The sequence below is a fragment of the Crassostrea angulata genome, chromosome 7, assembly GCF_025612915.1.
Source record: "Crassostrea angulata isolate pt1a10 chromosome 7, ASM2561291v2, whole genome shotgun sequence".
NCBI classification, from domain to species: domain Eukaryota; kingdom Metazoa; phylum Mollusca; class Bivalvia; order Ostreida; family Ostreidae; genus Magallana; species Magallana angulata.
Genome location: NC_069117.1, coordinates 37,284,949 through 37,305,121, shown reverse-complemented (window position 1 = coordinate 37,305,121; position 20,173 = coordinate 37,284,949). Strand labels below are relative to the sequence as shown.

Here is a 20,173-nt window from a genome sequence, read left to right as displayed (position 1 = left end):
GAGATTTGTTCTTCTTTAAGTGAAGAAATATCGCAAATAGCAGTGTGAAAAAAAATGTCTGATAAAAATTCAGCATTAGAGACTTGTAATTATGAGTATTCCTTCATGATTTTTCTACATAATACATGTATTTACATCAAATTATTGTTAACAGGTTGCTTTAAGTTTTGACAAAACAAAGGCTCAGCCCGGTGAGAACGTCAATGTCCGTGTGACAGCTGACCCTATGTCCACAGTCAATCTGTTGGCCGTTGACCAAAGTGTTCTTTTACTGAAGTCTGGAAATGACATTACCCAAGAGGAGGTAATAAAACATGATTCAAATTGAAAAGATCACTTCCATTTTATTATGTACTTTTAAAAAATTAACAGCAACATTATGTTTTGATATCTTCATTACATTTAATGTCTTACGGGTTTAGCTCAGTTCGTTAAAGCGACAATGAATGAAATGCTTGTCGAAGGATTTTGGATAATTTACATCTTACACCTTAATATCGTTAAGATGCATTTATATGTTTAAATGCTGTCGTAAATTATGAAAATTTAAAAATAGTTATTATTTTGTGAGATACCAGTTGTTAGCAAGAATTGCATCCATCATTATAAATAACATGTCAAAAAAAAGATTAAGGATCCTCTAAAAGTAGTTTAATAATCATAGGTAATTGATGAATTGAAAACATATGATACAATTCATCACCACGACAACGGACCTATTTTCTTTGGCGGCGGAGGCATTATGCCATTAGGAAGAAAGAAGCGTATGATTTGGTGGCCATATCCTACTTACTACGGTGGATCCGATGCCTCTCAAATCTTTGCTGTAAGTGCCAATGTTTATATTGTTATCAGCTCTCTGTTAATTCTATTGATCATGCCGATGAAGACAACTTTTTAATGGGATCACACTACATTTAAAAGACGTTCCTATTTCTTCTCCTTTTTGACCTGATTTTTAAAGAATAATGAAAATCGATTTATAATGGGAAAACAATTACTGGCTTTTGTATAAGCATCTAAACTATCTTAATAATCTTAAAAGTAAAATCAAATTGTGTGATTTTCTACAATCATATTTGGTGTATGTCTTTTTACTTTCAGAATGCCGGAGTAAAAGTGATGACCGATGCTTTGGTGTTTAAACATGTTGAACAACATCCATGTAAGTATTTCATTTTAATTAAGGCTTAGAATTCACCCCACTATTCATGATTATTACATATATTTATTGCAAGTATCATATTTAATGTAAACTTAAATAACAATGGTTGTCTATTGTAACAGTATTTAAAGTCGCAACCCAAATTTGATCTGAACTATAAAATAAATTGTGGTTCACAAAAACACATCAACGACTCAATGCTTTGCATAAAATATGTTTTTAAACATTTCAATTTAGGTTTTAAAAAAAATATAAAGACAGGGGTAGTCAGGTTATATACCTTAGCGAAACAGACAAATTTAAAATAAAATCTTGATGTTTAAGATTATCATTCACACGGATTTTTAATGGGTGGTTTACCTTTACCAATGTTTGTTACAACAACTGTCCCATCATTTACAACAACTACATCAAGCAACAACAACAACAACTTAAAAGAACCAGGTCGTATTCGGAATGTATTTCCGGAAACGTGGTTATGGACAAATGCATCGACAGGGTAAACTCTTGAAATTGCCTTATTTTTTTATTGTCTCAAGGTGGTCTGAAGATTATTACCTAAGGATCATGTTTTGGGTATCCCAGGCCATTTTCATTGTTTTGCATGCATTTGTTTACATGTTTTGTTTTAAACAGCTTATTGTCAGCAAAGTTTGAAAGCACATTATTATTGCAAGAATAGTTTCTGGAAGTCGAATTGACATTTATTAAGGGTTACTTAAAATGAGATGATATAAAAAATGTGTTTAGAACACCTTAAGTTTAAGCGCGTTGATTTATCACTTAGATAATAGTAAAAACGATCCACACAGTCAGAACTATTTTATGTTTTACACAGATTATTGTACAAAATAATTATTCTTTAAGCCTCAATATATTTAATACTAAATAGGGCAATCTTTTTGATAGAAAAATGATCGTTTGTTTAATTGTTTACAACATACGTTCATTTGCTGAATTGATCTGATTCACATCCTTCGCACACCTGATGCATTACAAAGCGAAAAACAACATATGTATTTGTTTTGCTTTGTTTGAAAGTGATTTATCCGGAAATGGCGTTTGGTGGCGCAATAGCTCCAATGGCTCCAATGCCAGCAATGGCAATGACAAATGGCATGGCACCAAATCCGGCTCCTAGTTCCCAATTAAAAGAAGTTGGTCGCGTTCGAAGTGTCTTTCCTGAAACTTGGTTATGGACAAATGCTTCAATTGGGTATTTCTAACATCTGCTTTACACCTGTAACAACTAAATATGACCCCTATGCTAGTATTTATTAATTTCGGAATCGAATATTGCTGTGAAACGGTAAATTTAAAAAAGATATTTCACATCTTATAATCTAAACGTCTGCTTGTCCTTTGCGAAACAAAACCTCGATGCTTACTTTATGATTACCGTACTTTTTAAGGTCTTCCGTTTCCAACGGAAGACCTTATAGTTTTCGTACTGTTTCTTATTAAGGTCTTCCGTTTCCAACGGAAGACCTTATTGTTATTGCTTTGTTTCTTTTTCACTATTATTTTTATTGTTTTTTTTTTTCTGTCACGTTTTCTCAAAAATGCTTCAGCAAATTTTTATGAAATTTTCAGATCTTATTCATGACAAAATTTGTAAGAAAAGTACCCGGGCTTTTTTTGATCGTCACTTCCGGTACCGAGATATTAAAGATTTTACGTTTTTGCTTGTTCACGATTTTTCTCAAAAAGTATTTACGATAGAAACTTCAAATTTTCAGAGATGGTAGAGAGTGAACGGCCGCAGTGCCCTTCGTATATCCGAACGTCCGCCGTCACTTCCGGTCGTCACCGGAAGGAAATGAAAAACCTTGATTTTTCAAATTTTTAGATTTGAATTTTATTTATGTTTTTATTCGATAGAGACGCTTAAAACACTTCAGAATATGAAATTCGTGCTAAAATCGATCCAGGCATTCCCGAGATTTTGAGTTCAAAAGTTCTGAAGCGAGAGTCCGCGTAGCTCAGTCGTTAGAGTGTTGGACTTGTGCCCAGGCGACCCGGGTTCCATCCCCGAGTGCCGATTATTTGTTCCTCCCTAATTTTCTTTTGTTTAACGATTTTACCTTTAAAATGATGGTTTTTATTGTTTTCCGTTTTATTTCTATCATAAATAAAAATAATAACAGCTTTTTTAGTACAAATATAGAGCTCGTTTTTGTCAGCAGTTGGCATCGCCGCCATCAAAGACATGCCGCCGAAGCGCCCCTGCAGTACGACCGCATTAGAGTTCACTGGGTCGCTTTGCCGGCTTCAAAGAAATGCCGCCATCTCAATGACTGTATGCACACAACATTTAGCAATGCACCAACGTTATTCTACATGACCTTAAAAGGAGGACTGATTAGTATTTGTTCACATATATAGATACACGCTTGCCTGTATGCATGCGTTTATTGACATTCGTTGCTGATATACTGATTCCCTAAACACTATAAAAAACTAGAAAATCTCTCTCTCTCTCTCTCTCTCTCTCTCTCTCTCTCTCTCTCTCTCTAAAGTACTTGTACAGGTAACATGCAGTAAATTGGATAGAGGCTAAATGTACATTGGCGTCCAAAAAGTATACATGTATTTATTTCAAGTTACGGGATAATGTCTATGGATTCAAATAATTTGAAATTCATTGCTTAATGATTGTCTTCATACTGATTGGAAGTCAACGCTAAAATTAAAGATGGTGGACTTTTTCCTTTTTTTGTGCATGTCTATATACTGATACAAATCTGTTGCCTGTCTGGGATTAAGAAAAACCTCCAAAGTTTATACACGTAACTATACAACCGAACGGGTGACTGCGACAAGGTTTGAAAACTGACCAGCCGTTTATGAGTGTTTGAGCCTAAGATAAACAGATGTTAAAAAATCAAAAGTTACATCTTTCAAACAACGCTTATACATTGTTCTAACATATGTATATTGTTTAGAAATTGTGTAATTTGTGATATTTAGAATTTAATAGTCTACGTTTAATATAGAAGTCACCGACCGACCCCCCCCCCCCCCCATTCATAAAATCATTTAGTTTTTCTGGCCCGATTTTCCTTGATCTTTGATCTTGGGCCTTTAATTTCAACTAAGTACCATTCTAGATTACTGTACTAATTACCAGACCAATTCGTTCATTATTAACAGAGTTATGAAGTTTTTGGCATTTGAGTTTCAATTGTCGTGATTGACATGTACTGTAAAAAAAATCATAACTCCCAAGCCCTTCACTCAATCCTAATGAAAATTCGTGAAAATGAACCTCGGACACCATTCTTATTGTCTGCCAAATATGCAGCAGATTGAACAATCAAGTCGAAATTCCTGAGATTAAACGGCGCTTATGACCTATACCGGAAAATTAAATTTACACAGTACACGCACCGACACCCCCCCCCCCTCCTCCTATTCAGAAAATCATTTAGTTTTTCTGGCCTGATTTTACTGGATCTTTCATCTTGAACCTTTATTTTCAACCTAGTTCAATTCTAGATTACTGTACTACATGTAATGACCGAATCCGAGATCCACACCTCAAAATTCTATTTTCGATTTATTTACGACGAAAATCAAGCTCAGGTTTTTTCACACCCCCCCCCCCCTCCAGACACCCCTGCGAATGTTATTGTCATTCAAATTTTAGACCACGTGGTTTTATTTTACCCTTTCAGTTTCGCAGTAAAAATCGTACCTCGTGTATAAGGTCTATTTCACAGTACATGTATCTAGGTTCTTAATATAGGTAGTCAAATATAAAATCTAGAGGTTTATTGATTTTAAACTTTATCTTCATTAATTGGTGAATAAAATGTGTTCTAGAAATAAATGTGACTATACAAAAATTAGTTTTTGTTTGCTGTTGCAACAACTAACATGTTTAAAAGAGATCCCTCCTGAGGATTAATTTTTTATCCGCGCCTGACCTAGTAATAACATCAATAGTGAAACAGACTATACCATTTTATGCAGAATGTTCCTTGAAAATGGCTCGATATACTAAGTTTTAATGCAAAACAGACACCCACTATTTTTTTTTAAAACATGGTATTGCACACCACAAGCATCAAACATGGCTATGATTTTATTAAGCAACCCAATGGTTATATTTTCAACCACTCTACACGTGTTTGAACACGAACGATAACTCTGTTCTGAATATTATCGTTTAATATAAATAACTGCTGGATGGTAAAATAAGACATACATCTTGAAAGCTTTTCCTGTTTTAACATAAATCATAGTAGGATGTGATATGAAAAACGACCAGTACTTACGTATTTTGAAAATATTATCCGAACACTTATACTTCCGCTCGAAATTTCACAGGAAGTGAACAAATATCGGTGAAGTCTCGTGAACTTTCATTCGAGCACCTCTGGATTTATTACTTACTTAGCAACGATAAAGAAAACATTCCGAACACATTCGCAGGGGTGCAGACACAAACACACATAAATATTTCAAATGACCTTGCACTGTTACCAAACCTGAATAGTCAGACATCTTACACGTTGTTTTTCATCTCATACAAAAACTCAGCTCTTCTCCCGGGCGGAAACGCCCCAAATTCAAAGACAAATTCGGGAATTATTTCGCGTCAGCCATGTTTTGAGACATCTGCAAAGGCTGTGTGTTCTAATCTCGCCGGAGCCAAGATTTGTTCTTTCTCTCTATTTCTTTCTCTCCTTTTTATTTAATTTTCTAACTAAAATATTCAACATAAAAGGGTTGTTGGACTAAAGTTCAAGTTGAAAAACACTCTTCAATTAAGATTTAGACAAAAACAGTCTTTTATTATTAGGGTCTTCCGTCTTCAGCGGAAGACCCTTCTATTCTTATTGTTATTAGGGTCATCCGTTTACAAAGGAAGACCCTCTTTTTTTTCTTCGGTTTCTTTTTATTACAGGTTATTAGACGTGTTATTAGGTCAAAAGACCTCTTATTTAATATGAAATATATGGGGCTGGTCCTTCAAATTAGGGATCCAACGGGGTGTATAATCCTTCATCCATCGCTCTTTAAGATCACATCTGCATTTCCTGATATGTTTCGTTGATGAAGATAAAAGTCAAGGTCATTTCCTCTTCTAAAAATCGGACGGAAGACCTCCTCGTTGCTCGCAACGAGATCGTGTCTAGTTATTATTATTTTTTTCCCCAAATTTTGTGCACGCGATATCTCGAAAACTATTCGGCCGATTTCGACCATTTTTTCACAGATGATTGCCAGAGGTCATAATTCTAGATGTTTTTTGAAATTTTGAAATCGTCACTTCCGGTTCCGATTTACGGCCGATTTTGTAAATTTTTACGACCAATTTTGTGCAGACTTAAACTCAGAGACTATCAGAGATATGAATATAAAATTTTCAGGATAGGTAGACCATAGATTGAAGTTGTGCACTATGCAGTTTTTTTATGCCAGAGGCGTAACGTTTAGGAGCTCGCCTGGGCTCGAAAATTGGATACGAATTTTGAATCAAAATTTTCATACGCTTTGATCTGTATCTTTTTATCAGTTAATATTTTGTTAACATATATATAACAAAAGTGGTAGATAATAAAAAGTGCTTTCCAACAAATTCAACAAAAAGGGGCTGGTCCCTTTTTTTTAGGGGCCAAGACACTTGTAAACTATAATACAAATAACTTAAATACGATAAAGATTTTGTAATGCATTATAGAAGCAAAGTTGTTAATCGTACCAATATCTATTAGAAAAAATCATTGCCACGCCCATTTATTGCGTAATTAGGGATTTTTAGGGGCCAAAGTACTTCAACTTTGACACGATCTATCTAGAGAAGTAAAAATATTTTGTTAGACATCAAAGAGGAGAAAATGTTTGAATTTATGATTGAAACCGATTCCACTTATCAAAACATGAATTTTTGTCCCCATTAAGGATCTAAAGGGCTGGCTTCTAAAATATTCAATCATTTGTATCTCAAAAATGATCAACAATTTTAGATGGGTGTAAGAACAAAAAATGTTAGTATTCTTAAGACCTTTTCAAAGAAATCAAGAAAAAGGGGCTGGCCCCTTTTTTTTGGGGGGGGGGGGGGGCAAATGACTCGTAAAGTCAATTACAAATTACATGAAAACGATTAAGATTTCGTAATGCAATTTAAAAGCAAAGTTGTTGATTGTAGCAATATCTATCTGGAAAACTCATTGCCACACCCATTTATTACGTAATTAGGGATTTGTATACATTATCTGAAAGTGTGTGTGTGTGGGTTGGGGGGGGGGGGGGTAATTCTGAAATTGTATCGACTATTCATGGTATGATTTAAAACAAAAATCGCAAGGAAGACCTACTCGTTACTCGTAACGAGATCGTATCTAGTTTTTTATCGTATCTTGTCACTATCATCTCTCGAGTGCCCAGGGACCTCTTCTGTATGAAAATGTCAATCGTAGTCAAGGCTTATATGTCTTTATTTTGATGTGCAAGCGGTTTTATATTTCTTTAAGGGTGTTGTTTACTCAGGATTTGAGTTCTCAAATTCGGATTGTTATAAAGTTCAATATAATGAGTAAAATTTGTTCTAAACGAAAAAAGTATTAATGAAATGAATCATTATTGACAAAACATTGGATATTTTTATTTTATTATGGAATTAGGCTCAAACTAAAATAGACTTTTAGCCAAACAGAGGGAATTCGGACTAAATTTTGCAGATTGTGTTTTCTGCGTTAACATTTTTGGCAGTACTCTAATATCAAAAGTTGAGGTTCGATACTTAGCCTATTTAATTTTTCATATTTTTTTATGGTTTTACTTCATTTATTCATTAAAATAAGTGCATGGCACGAATTGCAAAAATATTGAAAAATGCTTAAAAATGATAAAAGATACCATATCTCAAAATTTTGATCATTGACCTCATATAAATTTTATGTCAATAGAATAAGGTCAATATAAGTAGTTCCATACTATATATGTTTTTGTATTATCATCATTCAATTTTTTGTAAATTGGATCAAAAATGGGTAGGGATTTAAAAACTAATAGAGGAAATTCGGACTGGAATATTTCTAAAAAATTGTTGCTGAAATCTTTGTATGAATGCTTTGTACCTATGAAGTGCCACTACAATTCATAAACAGTATTTCATTTTTTAAAGTGTTTTATTATTTGTAATATATTAACATTTCCACCGTAGTGTAAAATTGTATGGGATTTTTCTTGATTTTTCAAAAAATATTCAAAAAGGTCTTTGACCTACTTTTTTGAAAGTGAAAAATAACACTACAATCAAAGGTCTATAACATAAAATAGATGGTTTTTCATTATCATCAGTGGATTTATTTTTCATTCCGAGTAAACGTCATCCTTAAGTTTAAGTAAATGAATTGGATGTTAACTCATCGTAATTGAATCTTGAAAGACGAATATTTCATTGGGTTTTGCTCAGACAAGATGTCTTTTTTTTATTTTGGTTCATTGTTTCTCCATCCAAAAGCTCTTTTTAAGCTGTATTTAACTGAAATCAAAGTACTGAAACTTTTTTGGCTTCTTGAAACGTTGATGATTCTTTTTCTCTCGCTTCGTCAACAACTTCTCACAGACGTTTTTACCGACGCTATTTACTGGTATTCTTGCACACAAGGACTCAACTACACAAAAACTAACATGTACCTAAGAATGTAATGAATTAAACACCAATGCTTATGTAATATTCTTAAATGCTCTAAAACGCTTATATTTATTGTATATGCGTAATATTCATTGATAATAATCGTTTTTCACATGTAAAACTATATTTATAAAGAAGCGGTGTCTGCGCAGTGTTACTCTGACGGTTGTTCAGTTAACATCCGTTACTGTGTACGGTAGCTATAACAGCCCATTGCTTTCGTAATGAGCCCGGCTAATTATGTCTGCCCACTAAAAAACAAAAACAAACAAACATAAACAAAAACAAAAAAGACAATGACAATTGTGTCAATTGTCAATATTGCCTTTTTTGTTTTAATATTTGTTGGCATTGACATTACTTCGACTAGATATTTACATATTGAGGTTACGATCCTCCATTAGAGGTTTTGCAATATTGCCAGATGCTTTTGTGGATGTTTTCATAGGTTTCCATATAAGTGTATTCTATTAAAAAAGGTATCTATTAATTAAATCTGCCCATAAGAAATCCATACTTGCTAAGTAAATGTTTAAAAGATAAATTACCGTTTTTAATTTGCCCCCCCCCCCCCAATAGGGTAATATATTCCTTTCTTTCTAGACGAGATTGTTCTTTAAATTAAGTTAAAGAAAACATGGTTTCTGTAGCAGCAGCGTTTTCTACAATGCTATCAAATATATCTTTTGTAAGATTACACCGGTACCATGACGGGTGGTGGGGCTATTGATGGTATGATGCCAATGCCAATACCAATTACTGCTGTGTTTGGTTCACCGGTGGGAGGAGGAGCTAGTCCATCTTCACTCCAAGCTGTTGGTCGAATTCGAAATGTTTTCCCTGAAACGTGGCTTTGGTCAAATGCAACTACTGGGTACTAAATCAGTATAATTTTAGCACTCCGCAAATTATGTATACTCGTTTTTTTCGTCGTGGAAACTACCTTACTAGCAAACATTTCACTCCATATGTTCATATCCTGTCAACTAAACGAGATGCCTTGTTGTTGTAAAATTCATAAAAATATGAAGTTTTATCTTGTATTTCCGTGGAATGTGTATTTTTCACAGATAAAATGTGACTGGGAGACAGGGCTTATTGAATTTTTTTGTTTTAGTCGATTATGCATTATGCATTTGGATAGTTTCGTGATAATTAATGTAATATTTTCAAAACTTTCGGAAAAATAAGGTAGTTTCCCCAATTTTTTCAAATAAAAAATGCATTTGCTTTGCTTTTTAGTTGAAGATAGGTCTTGAAGACTAATCATCCGTAGTAACTAGTATTAGAATCTGCTGCAAAACATTAAAGATAAAATATTGGAATATCATAGGACCATTGGATTTAAGAAATTCATTGATTTCATTATAAATCTTTTTTGAGAAGTTACAGCTTCTATTTACGCAAATATGACAACCAAACTAATTTCATGAATATCGCTAATTTTCAAATCAAACCACACCGGAATTAAACGGATCTCGACTCGAATGATGGAAACTTTAAATAAATAACTATTTACCCGAAAATTCGGATGTTTGGTTGTAATATGGTTTTTAAATTAACTGAACAATTATGCTCAAATGGTATCTTGACTGCAAATATGAAATTATTTATTAGTGATTTTTATCAATTTTTTTTTTCAATTTAGATCGGGATCAGTTTGTTTTAAATCGGGATAAGTCAAATTTTTAAAATACGCAATGTTTAAAAAATTTCGCCATTTTGACCCAATTTCTATTTTAAAAATTATTATATTTTTCTCAGTGATATACGTCTCTTTAAACAGTTTTATCCAAATGTTTGAAAAACATGAATAAAAGATGTTCTTTTAAAAATTAAAAAAAAAAATAATTAATAAAAATCACTAATAAATAATTTTCTTTAATTATTAGATATTAATATCGTAGATTTATCACACAAAAATAAAGACTTTACAAAATTTTCATTTTCTCATTTAAAATCAACAAAAGAATCGTGTGAAATAATTCAGAGCATCTATCCTGCTTTGAACAACGGAATCATGTTTCAGAAACGATACTCTAACGATCCATAAAACAAAATTTGGGTGTAACATTCCACCTTAAACTTAATAATTAACACAGAAGTTTTCTTTTAATAAAAATAAAAGTATTGAATGCATATATCGTGCAGAAAATGGGCAGTACTCAGTCACATCCGGGTCAGAAATCATAAACTAAGCATGTTTGTCAATAAAGGGTGGTGGATTTAAGTTGTATTAAAGCTTCAATAAAAAGAATATAATGATGGAATGGTGAATTTTATTTTTAAACGATTTTTGTCGTTTAAAATTTTAGATTTTTACAGAAAGTAATTGTACCATTTGAACACTTAACCGTTTATCGTATTACATGCATGTATAATGATTTTTCTAAAATTGCACTTTAAACGGATGCAAAAATGCCACCATGACACCGGCAATATTTATCCGACACTGTTAACTATGATATTATAACATTTGAAAAAGAGAGACCGAAGTGAAAAAAGTTTAGTCTTTTAGAATTGAGACACGAAATGCATTTTTCATGCGTATATGGCCAATCGGGTTTAAATATTTACTTGGATTTTAAGAGTTTATGAGGTTTTCTATTCCATTGTTTAATAGTATAGGAAATAAAATGTAAAATCACCTTCCTCTTAGTGGGAAATGAAATCTAACACATCGGATGTTTTCAGTGATTGATTGTCCTATGTGTGGTATGGCATTTGGGGCTGGAGCCGGTGGCGGCGCCGGAGGAGGTTTTGCTGTAGCAAATTCCTTATCCACCGGCAGCTCAACAAATCTTAAACAAATTGAGCATGTTCGAAGTATTTTTCCTGAGACTTGGCTATGGCAGAACTCAACCACTGGGTATAAATTCTTGAAATAATTGGTTTAAAGGAAATCATTATAGCATTTTTTATATTCTATATACCACTGCATTAGAAATGTATTCAACATTATTAACCAGATCTCAACCAGAAGGATTGCTTGCTTAACTAAAAAATATATAATTTGACAAGGATATTTCTAATTTCCACTTTTTTTGTTTGACTGCAATTTTTATAAAACCTTTTATTAATTTTAAAAGGAGTTTAAGTGTTAAATAAACATGTCTTGTCTCCACTTACCACCATCTCAACTGATTGACCTTTTTCGTCTAGGAATCGCGACTTTTCTAGAAATCGTAATACTGTCCTTTGCGGTGGTTTTACTCCGAACTTATTTTCGAATCCGATGTAGTTTCTAAACACAATTCTCGTTAAACATTTTTATTTCAGTAGATGAATGTTCGAGCAATGAGAAGTGGCAGCCTTGTCGATCTGAAAACAAAATCATTTTTTAAAATAAAAAACATCAAATTAAAATTAAAGAGGACTGGATGGTCGCGGCCATTTTTAGACTATATAAACCGCCTTAAAAAGAGGAGCTCTGTATACAGATACAGGAAAACAATGAAAATTTAAAGTTAAAATTCATGAAGTTTTTCTTTACTAAATAATAGTTTAAAGCTTAACAAATCCTTTATTTTTTAGAGTTTAAGGTAGATTTGAGAGTTAATATTTTTTACTTAAGATTAAAATGCAAACTGACCATTTGGTGACCTTTTAAACACACTATAATCGATTTGCAGACTGAAAGAAATGTGAACACGATATTCCTTTCACGACTTTGATTATCTGAATGCACTTTTCAAAGTGTCAATACATTCAATGGATGCCTTTCTTTTCGTTATAACCAAATAAGGCTATGATGTGGTCTAAAAATAATATATTATATTTTGTTATTTTCAGACACATATATTGCCTTTGGTCATGGTTTTTTTTAATTACTAGTGGTTTAGTTTAGCCTTTAAAAATTATTGGTTCAATTTTGTAGAGGCCACTTCTGATGAAAAGCGAAGTAAAGATTGTTAGTCCATATAAGAGCGCTACAAATTTTTATCATTTATTTGGTTTAGTTCCATACGAATTTATGCGACCTCAGATGGGACCTAATGGGGGAGAATTTCTCTTTGAAAAAGGCCCAATGGCTCCAGCCCCGCAAGCACCAATTGCAAGCCAGACATTGAAAAACGTTGATCATATTCGAAATGTTTTCCCTGAGACCTGGTTATGGACAAATAGTTCTACAGGGTATGACCAGACGTTATTTGAACACATGCATGTGTTAGATTTTTTAATTTCAATATATTTTCGCAACGCTTGTAAATTAAAACAAATGAGATGTAGTAGTAATTTTACCAAATATTGGTCTAAAATGACATGGTCTGAAAAATAATATTTTAAATTATTATTAATATCATGTGTATAATTTGTGTGATCCTGTTTGTCCGATTAGCTTCGTTATCAGTTAATGGCCCAAAAATTATCAATAAACAATAGACATTTATCTCAATGCATTCTGAACAATACATTTATTAATTCATTTAAGGAATAAGGGATCATTTTTTAAATATAATGAGGTTATCACACGGTCGGTATGATCAAATCTATTAAAAACCCTTTGGCCTTTTTTTAATTTGATCACCACCGACCGTATTTGATCACCCCAAAATATTCAAAGATTGATTCTTTATTGTTTAGTTTACATATTTTTCAGCAACTATACGATTGATATTCATTAAATTAATTGAATAGTAATTAATGGACTATACATTACAAAATAGATCTGCAGTGTTATCTGACATTGATAAAGACAATGACAAAGACAATGAAAAAAGTAAATTTTTAAAAGTACAATGTATAATAACGCTAGCTATGAAAGTAACCGGGCACTATCATTTACCGACGAAACATAAATATTTCTTTCAACATCTTTATCACAGCAATACATCGGTATCCGGAAAAATGTTGTTCATAAATAAAAATAGAGCAAAAATCTATAAACCGCATATTTTTAGCTTTTCTGTATAAATTAAAGCTTTTAGCTAGCTAGTCTGCTTATTTCGCAAACAGCTGAGTAGTTATACTGTAGACATGTATACCAGTTTTACTAACTTTATTACGTTACATCATATGATTTCATTATAATGTGTTTTTGATAATTATAACACCAACTTACAGTGTATTAATTACTAATATCGTTTTTTGATGACAATTGTAATTTGGACAAAATAAAACTATGTTGTATTAAATTATTTAGCATAACATCTATATTTTTTCATTTATTTGAAAATGTTTTGATTTGAAAATGTTTCATGATATTTCACATTTTTGACTTGCTTCATCAAAATTCAATACTGTGTGTCAGATCTGACGGTCAGGTTCAGATTTCTACCACCGTCCCTGACACCATCACCTCCTGGATAGCCAGCGCCTTCGCCATCAACACTGCGTCTGGTTTGGGTATTGCTGATACCACAGCTAAGGTAAATGTTATCACTTAAACTGTTTCTCAATAGCATTTAAACACGCATATTCAAATAGAATAAAATAGTGTGGATTTCAAACCACATAACACTCTGAATATATACATGTTTGCCTTCGTACGGTTTAGATAAACATATGTAATGTGTCTGATATTTTTGTAGATTGAAGCTTTCAAGCCCTTCTTCGTTAGTCTTAACTTGCCGTATTCGGTTGTGCGTGGCGAGCAACTGGTTCTTCAAGCTAATGTTTTCAACTACCTCTCTCAGGATACTGACGTAAGATATATATTACAAAGTATTCTTTAAATTTGCATTCTTAATCATTTTGTGAGTGAAAATTAAGTTTATTGAGATGGAAACAATAGCGCTTCTGTCAATGGATACAGGTTTTGGTCACCTTGGAGAAGAACGACGATTTCCGTAGCATCGTGATGGACGCCAGCAATAACCCGACATACGTGTCTCAAACACAGACCTCAACCATCCATGTGAGTGCAGTCTTTTTGATAACTTATTCTGACCACCATTTTACCATGTGATATATAATAAACAATCTTTGATCTGTAATTATGGATACAGGTTCCCTCTGGACAAGCTAAATCAGTTTTCTTCCCCATCGTCCCTGCTGGTCTTGGAATGATTGACCTCACAGTTAAAGCTCAGTCCCCGTTGGCTGCTGATGGTGTCAGAAGACAACTGTTGGTTGAAGTGAGTTATAAAATCCCATTTCAACACAAAAAAAATACATTAGTTTTCTGTAATAAAAAGAGGATGTCGTGTGTGCTGTTGCATATAAAATTGTTTATCGGTCGTTGTAGCCTGAAGGTGTTCCAAAAGAATACAATGTACCGATTCTGATTGACCTCAAAGATAGCAACACCTTCACCAAAGATGTTCCTATTACACTTCCGGCATCTGTTGTTGCTGGTTCACAGCATGTTAAAGTCACAGCCATTGGTGAGTGCATGTATTTGTTTTTATGCCATTCTTTAAAAACACTAGAATCAATAACAAAATTAACTTACGTAAGATTTTTTTTAACAGGCGACTTGATGGGACCAACTGTAAATAATTTGGACAAACTCTTAAGAATGCCTAATGGTTGTGGTGAACAGACAATGTTGGGATTTGCACCTGATGTTTTCGTGTCAAACTATCTTTCTGCAACTCATCAACTTTCTTCCGATATTGAAGAAAAGGCCATAGGGTTTATGGAAAAAGGTATGTTATACCGTCTTAGCACACGGGATTTTACCTTTACGAAAAATAGTGAAGAAATGAAGCACAGAAACCTCCTTTTAAAACCTAGACAAATCTCATGTCTGCCATGTTCAAAGAGTGGATTTTATTTAGGTAGTATACTATTATAATTATAAGTAACAGTTGGAGTTCTGTGTTGCTCTACAAAGAATACATATGTTGATAATTTGATACACTTTCCTTAATCAGTGTGGTTGTAAAGAGGCTAGAATTTCATATATTAAGTAATTATTAACTTTGTGTATGGAAAAGGAAATTAGATTTTTCAACTTTGTATTTATGAAGGATATTGGTTATTATTTAATCACAGAATGTGTTGTTCTCTTTAATAATTGTCCCCTCTGGTAGAGGATTTAACTCTTTATCCTCTTGCAGGTTATCAGAGAGAACTGACATTCCAACACAAAGATGGATCATTCAGTGCTTTCGGAGATCGTGATAAATCCGGAAGCATGTGGTGGGTATCAGTCAATAGGCGCTCTCTATCAAACATTTATTAAAAGTTGATTTTATTTCGATGGATGATTTAAGCAGTTCCTATTATATGTTTATATCTGAATGTTTTTTTTTTTCATTTCTAAAAGATAAAATAAGAAAGTTTGTAATAAAATGAAAGAGTTTGCCAACAATTAATACCTTCATATCTAAAGGCTGACGGCCTTTGTTGTCAAATCCTTCCACCAAGCCAAATCTCTCATCTTCATTGATGACGAGACTCTGCAGAGAGCCATTGATTGGATGATCAGCCGACAGAACGGTGACGGATCCTTCCCAGAACCGGGTCGTGTCATTCACAAAGATATGCAGGTGCCTACTTATACATGTTGAACTAATGTAGTAAAGTTTACAAGTTGTAATTAATACTCCAGAGCTATTATTCTTTAGGTTGCAGTATAAACGAAATTAAAATAAAAAATACACAAATTGTAAGATTATGTTTCGTGTTAAATCATGCTCTTAATTTTTATTTCTTGGTAATTTGTTCGATTCATCGTGCTGTATGCGTGTTTACTACCTACAGTGTACGTGTTCTATAAATACACATTTGTTAATAGGGAGGATCTGCATCAGGACCAGGACTGACTGCTTTTGTCCTTATTTCACTGCTGGAAAACAACGATCTTAAAGGGGTAAGACTTTATTCTACTTATCTATATAGTGTTCTTTTATATTCTCTAAAATTCGTTGAATTAAGTTATTATAATGACATTGGCTTTATTCAACAAATAGGGAGTAGCACAAAGAATCCAGACGGCCAGTCAAAGAGCAGTGTCTTACCTTGAAGGAAGAGTTGCTACGCTCTCGGATGATTATGCCCTCGCCATAGTTAGCTACTCGCTCGCCTTGGCGAAATCTGGGTCAGCCGGAGCAGCGTTCAGTCGTCTTAACAATGACGCTATAATAAAGGGTAGAATAACCATTTTATTTTTTAAATAGAAATAAATTAAATAAAATTAAATGAATAAAATTAAATTAAATAAAATTAAATAAATTAAATAAAAATAAATTGACTCGACACTAAGAACAGTGTGAATTTTTTTTTCTCAATCGAACACCCTTTTTTGTACATCATTAGCCGAAACTTAAAAAAATCATAATGTTGATTTTCGTAGATGGCATGAAACACTGGCACAAAGCTCAAACTCAGACCGATTCCCACCACTACTGGTCCCCGCCTCATCGCCAGTCTAACCCAATCGATATTGAGATGACTTCATACGCCCTCCTTGTGTACGCCTCCAACAACCAATTCACCGATGGACTCTCAGTCATGAAATGGATCACATCACAGAGAAATCCCCAGGGTGGATTTAGTTCAACACAGGTTTTATTAATGATAGATTTGTAGACACTCCCAGGGGTGTTAAGGAAGCATATGGAATTCAAGTTACATGTAATTTGGTTTAAAAATATACGCAATTGTACTTTTATTTCACGGCCAATACAACTAATACAACACTACACCATATATTTTGAACCCCACCTCTAACACGTATCAATAGTTTGATCAGTGCTAAGATGGCGCACTATACATTAAAATTAAAATAGTTTCTTTAATCAGCAAATAAATTACTTGATTATGATAGAAAGTATAGTTGATAATTGTATATAAGTCAAATAGACGAAAAAATTACAATTCTAGATTTTAGAAAATTACCTTTTAAAAATATTTATTTCAATCAATATGAACAAAAGCCCCAGACATATTCTAACTCATGATCTGCGGTTCACAAGCTTGATACTTTAACCACTGAGCTATGGTGATATGCAACCAAATCGATCAATACAAACAATTTAACAAAACTTTTTATTCGCCATCTTATGATGTAGTGTCTTAAAAGTATAAGTCTCGGTGTACTGAGGTACCTTTACTTGAAAAGTCAAGGGGAATATAAGATTGTAGCAGTATTTTTTTTAAATATGAAACTGTGACGTTTTGCCTTTACTTGATATGTTTATTGTTAACCGGAAACCTAGGGGTATTGTTGTTCTATCTTATTCTATGCATAGGCTACTACGAGCTATTACGTGATAATGAACCGAAGTGGTAGTAATGTAGGACTAAGTTTTATTGCATTGAAATCTATTAAACGAACAAATACTCAAATCAAATTTGTCTAAATCAAACAGTAATTTAATTTAACGATTTTGTACTATACACTCAAAATAAGACACGAAATTGTACATATGCTTCCTTAACACACCCGCGCAACCACATCTTTAACCTCTATTAATTTTTTAGCAGCAAAAGATAGAATCGTAAGTGAAAATATGAAATTGGTATCAAAAGACTTGAACAAATTGCACTAAACTTCACTAGTGACTATTATTTCTTTTCAGTAAACTGTAATGGCTCTTCAGGCTCTCTCCGAGTTTCTAAAATGGCCCATTCTAACAAATTGCACTAAACTTCACTAGTGACTATTATTTCTTTTCAGGATACCGTAATGGCTCTTCAGGCGCTCTCCGAGTTTGCCAAAATGGCCTATTCTAGCAACTTTGACATTCAGATGACGGCGACGGCCGGAAGTTTCTCCCACCAATTCTCTGTGAATGCCAAAAATGCTCTTCTTCTTCAGTCTGTCGAGGTAAGCAGTTTGTTTTCAAGCTAATGCAAGCAATTCTTCTTTTAATGATTCAAAAATATTTTCTGTGTATATCTTTTAACCGTGTACAAGCGGATAAATTTTTGGCTTTTTTTTTTAAAGTTTTTTTTATTAGTACTAATTCATGCTCTCAATTGTTTACACCTAAGCTTCCGACCATCCCATCCCAAGTAACTATCTCTGCAACAGGACATGGTATGGGTCTCATCCAGGTAAACACACTATTGTTCGCATTGTTTCTAAAGAATTTTCTTCCAGATATGTTTAATATACTAAGGTTTGTTTGTGATGTAGGTGTCGGTTTTCTTCAATGTGGAGCAAGAAATCGAGGAACCTTCCTTTGAGATGACAGTTACTATGATGAAAGATACACTGGACGCCATTCAAATTGAAACTTGTGCTCAGTAAGCACATACAAATCAATAACAAAATGTTTGATTATTGTAGTTTTCAACATTTTCATGTACTGTTTATTGAATCGGTCTGGTAAGATAAACATGTTTTTATTTCGATAATATTTTTTTACGAATTTCAAGTTGGCTGAAGGTCGGTGCTAGCGGAATGACGGTACAGGAGATAGGGGTTCCTACAGGATTTGAGGCAGATTTAGAAAGCATCACTCAGTTACCTACACTCAAAAAGATTGAAACAGAAAACAGAAAGATCGTCATTTACTTGGATGAGGTTGGTTTGCAATTATAAGTAATAAGGTTAAAGAACTTTACGTTAAAGAGCTGTAAGTAAAACCCAGTAAATAAAATTGTATAATTATGTATGTCTACATTTAGTGTTGATGGTTGAGACAATACTTGTATTAAAGCAAACTTCTTTAACCCGTTTAGATTTCCACCACTCCAACCTGTATAGTCGTGGATATGTTCCGCACAGGACTAGTCGCCAAAACACAACCGGCTGCCATTCGAATCTACGATTACTATGAGCCAGGTAACCTTCGAGTTTTACGGTTTTATAAATCTGAGCTTATTTTGTGGTTCATTTTACTCTTTTTCTTTGATTTATTTGTGATATTTAAAACACGATTTTGTAGCCAACCAAGTGACCAAGTTTTACCAATCCCAGCGACTGAAGAATTCCAACATCTGTGACGTCTGCGCGGATTGTGGATGTACAGCTTAAAGCTGTTGTTCTGACTCCAATAGTGAATTGTTAATCAAGATACTGACTTGATAAAACCATTTGAATTTTATGGAGGTTTTCGTTACAAATTTTGTGTAGTTTACTTTTAAAAATAAATATCTTTGATCCTTTGGTTGTTAACTTTTTATGGTACCCCCCCCCCCCCCCCCCCCACCGAGAATTACAAAGAACGTTAAAACATTAGATGAAAATTTTATCTTCTTATCCTCTCATAAAAAAATGGGCGGATATCGTTTGCATCCAATAACTGAGTCATTCGGCGCACCTTGGCCGATTCCGGTATCCTACATTAGATGAGGTACGAATCTGCCGAGGTGTGCCGAATGTAACTGAGTCAATTCTATGTAAGAATCAAAATTCGGTGGCCACGCATAGTCACGGATTTTCTTCATACTTGACAATTTGATAGACTTTGGTGAGTAAAAAAGCCTAACACCATTTGTTTGTTGCTATGTGGTCCCGTTGC

The 20,173-nt window shown here is 33.5% G+C and overlaps 1 protein-coding gene across 6 annotated transcripts in view; it reads left to right on the top strand.

The window, feature by feature from the left end:
- The window catches only part of LOC128192930 (CD109 antigen-like), a 34,783-nt gene extending 14,964 nt beyond the window's left edge, over window positions 1-19,819 (top strand). For 2 of the 6 annotated variants that reach the window (XM_052866014.1, XM_052866018.1), the window contains exons 16-36: window positions 155-304; window positions 665-826; window positions 1,105-1,165; window positions 9,507-9,687; window positions 14,065-14,182; window positions 14,345-14,458; window positions 14,569-14,670; window positions 14,762-14,890; window positions 15,001-15,139; window positions 15,227-15,403; window positions 15,818-15,899; window positions 16,093-16,249; window positions 16,498-16,572; window positions 16,673-16,850; window positions 17,056-17,267; window positions 18,382-18,531; window positions 18,699-18,761; window positions 18,844-18,953; window positions 19,086-19,233; window positions 19,392-19,494; window positions 19,598-19,819. In XM_052866014.1, the coding sequence (XP_052721974.1) occupies window positions 155-304; window positions 665-826; window positions 1,105-1,165; window positions 9,507-9,687; window positions 14,065-14,182; window positions 14,345-14,458; window positions 14,569-14,670; window positions 14,762-14,890; window positions 15,001-15,139; window positions 15,227-15,403; window positions 15,818-15,899; window positions 16,093-16,249; window positions 16,498-16,572; window positions 16,673-16,850; window positions 17,056-17,267; window positions 18,382-18,531; window positions 18,699-18,761; window positions 18,844-18,953; window positions 19,086-19,233; window positions 19,392-19,494; window positions 19,598-19,686 (2,700 nt within the window). In that variant the 3' untranslated portion in view covers window positions 19,687-19,819. Of the gene's footprint in view, window positions 1-154; window positions 305-664; window positions 827-1,104; window positions 1,166-1,489; window positions 1,665-2,206; window positions 2,382-9,506; window positions 9,688-11,507; window positions 11,683-12,772; window positions 12,948-14,064; window positions 14,183-14,344; window positions 14,459-14,568; window positions 14,671-14,761; window positions 14,891-15,000; window positions 15,140-15,226; window positions 15,404-15,817; window positions 15,900-16,092; window positions 16,250-16,497; window positions 16,573-16,672; window positions 16,851-17,055; window positions 17,268-18,381; window positions 18,532-18,698; window positions 18,762-18,843; window positions 18,954-19,085; window positions 19,234-19,391; window positions 19,495-19,597 lie in introns of all 6 variants that reach the window. The other 4 variants (XM_052866019.1, XM_052866017.1, XM_052866015.1 and 1 more) reach the window with 4 other exon arrangements.
- Window positions 19,820-20,173: the final 354 nt, after the last annotated feature.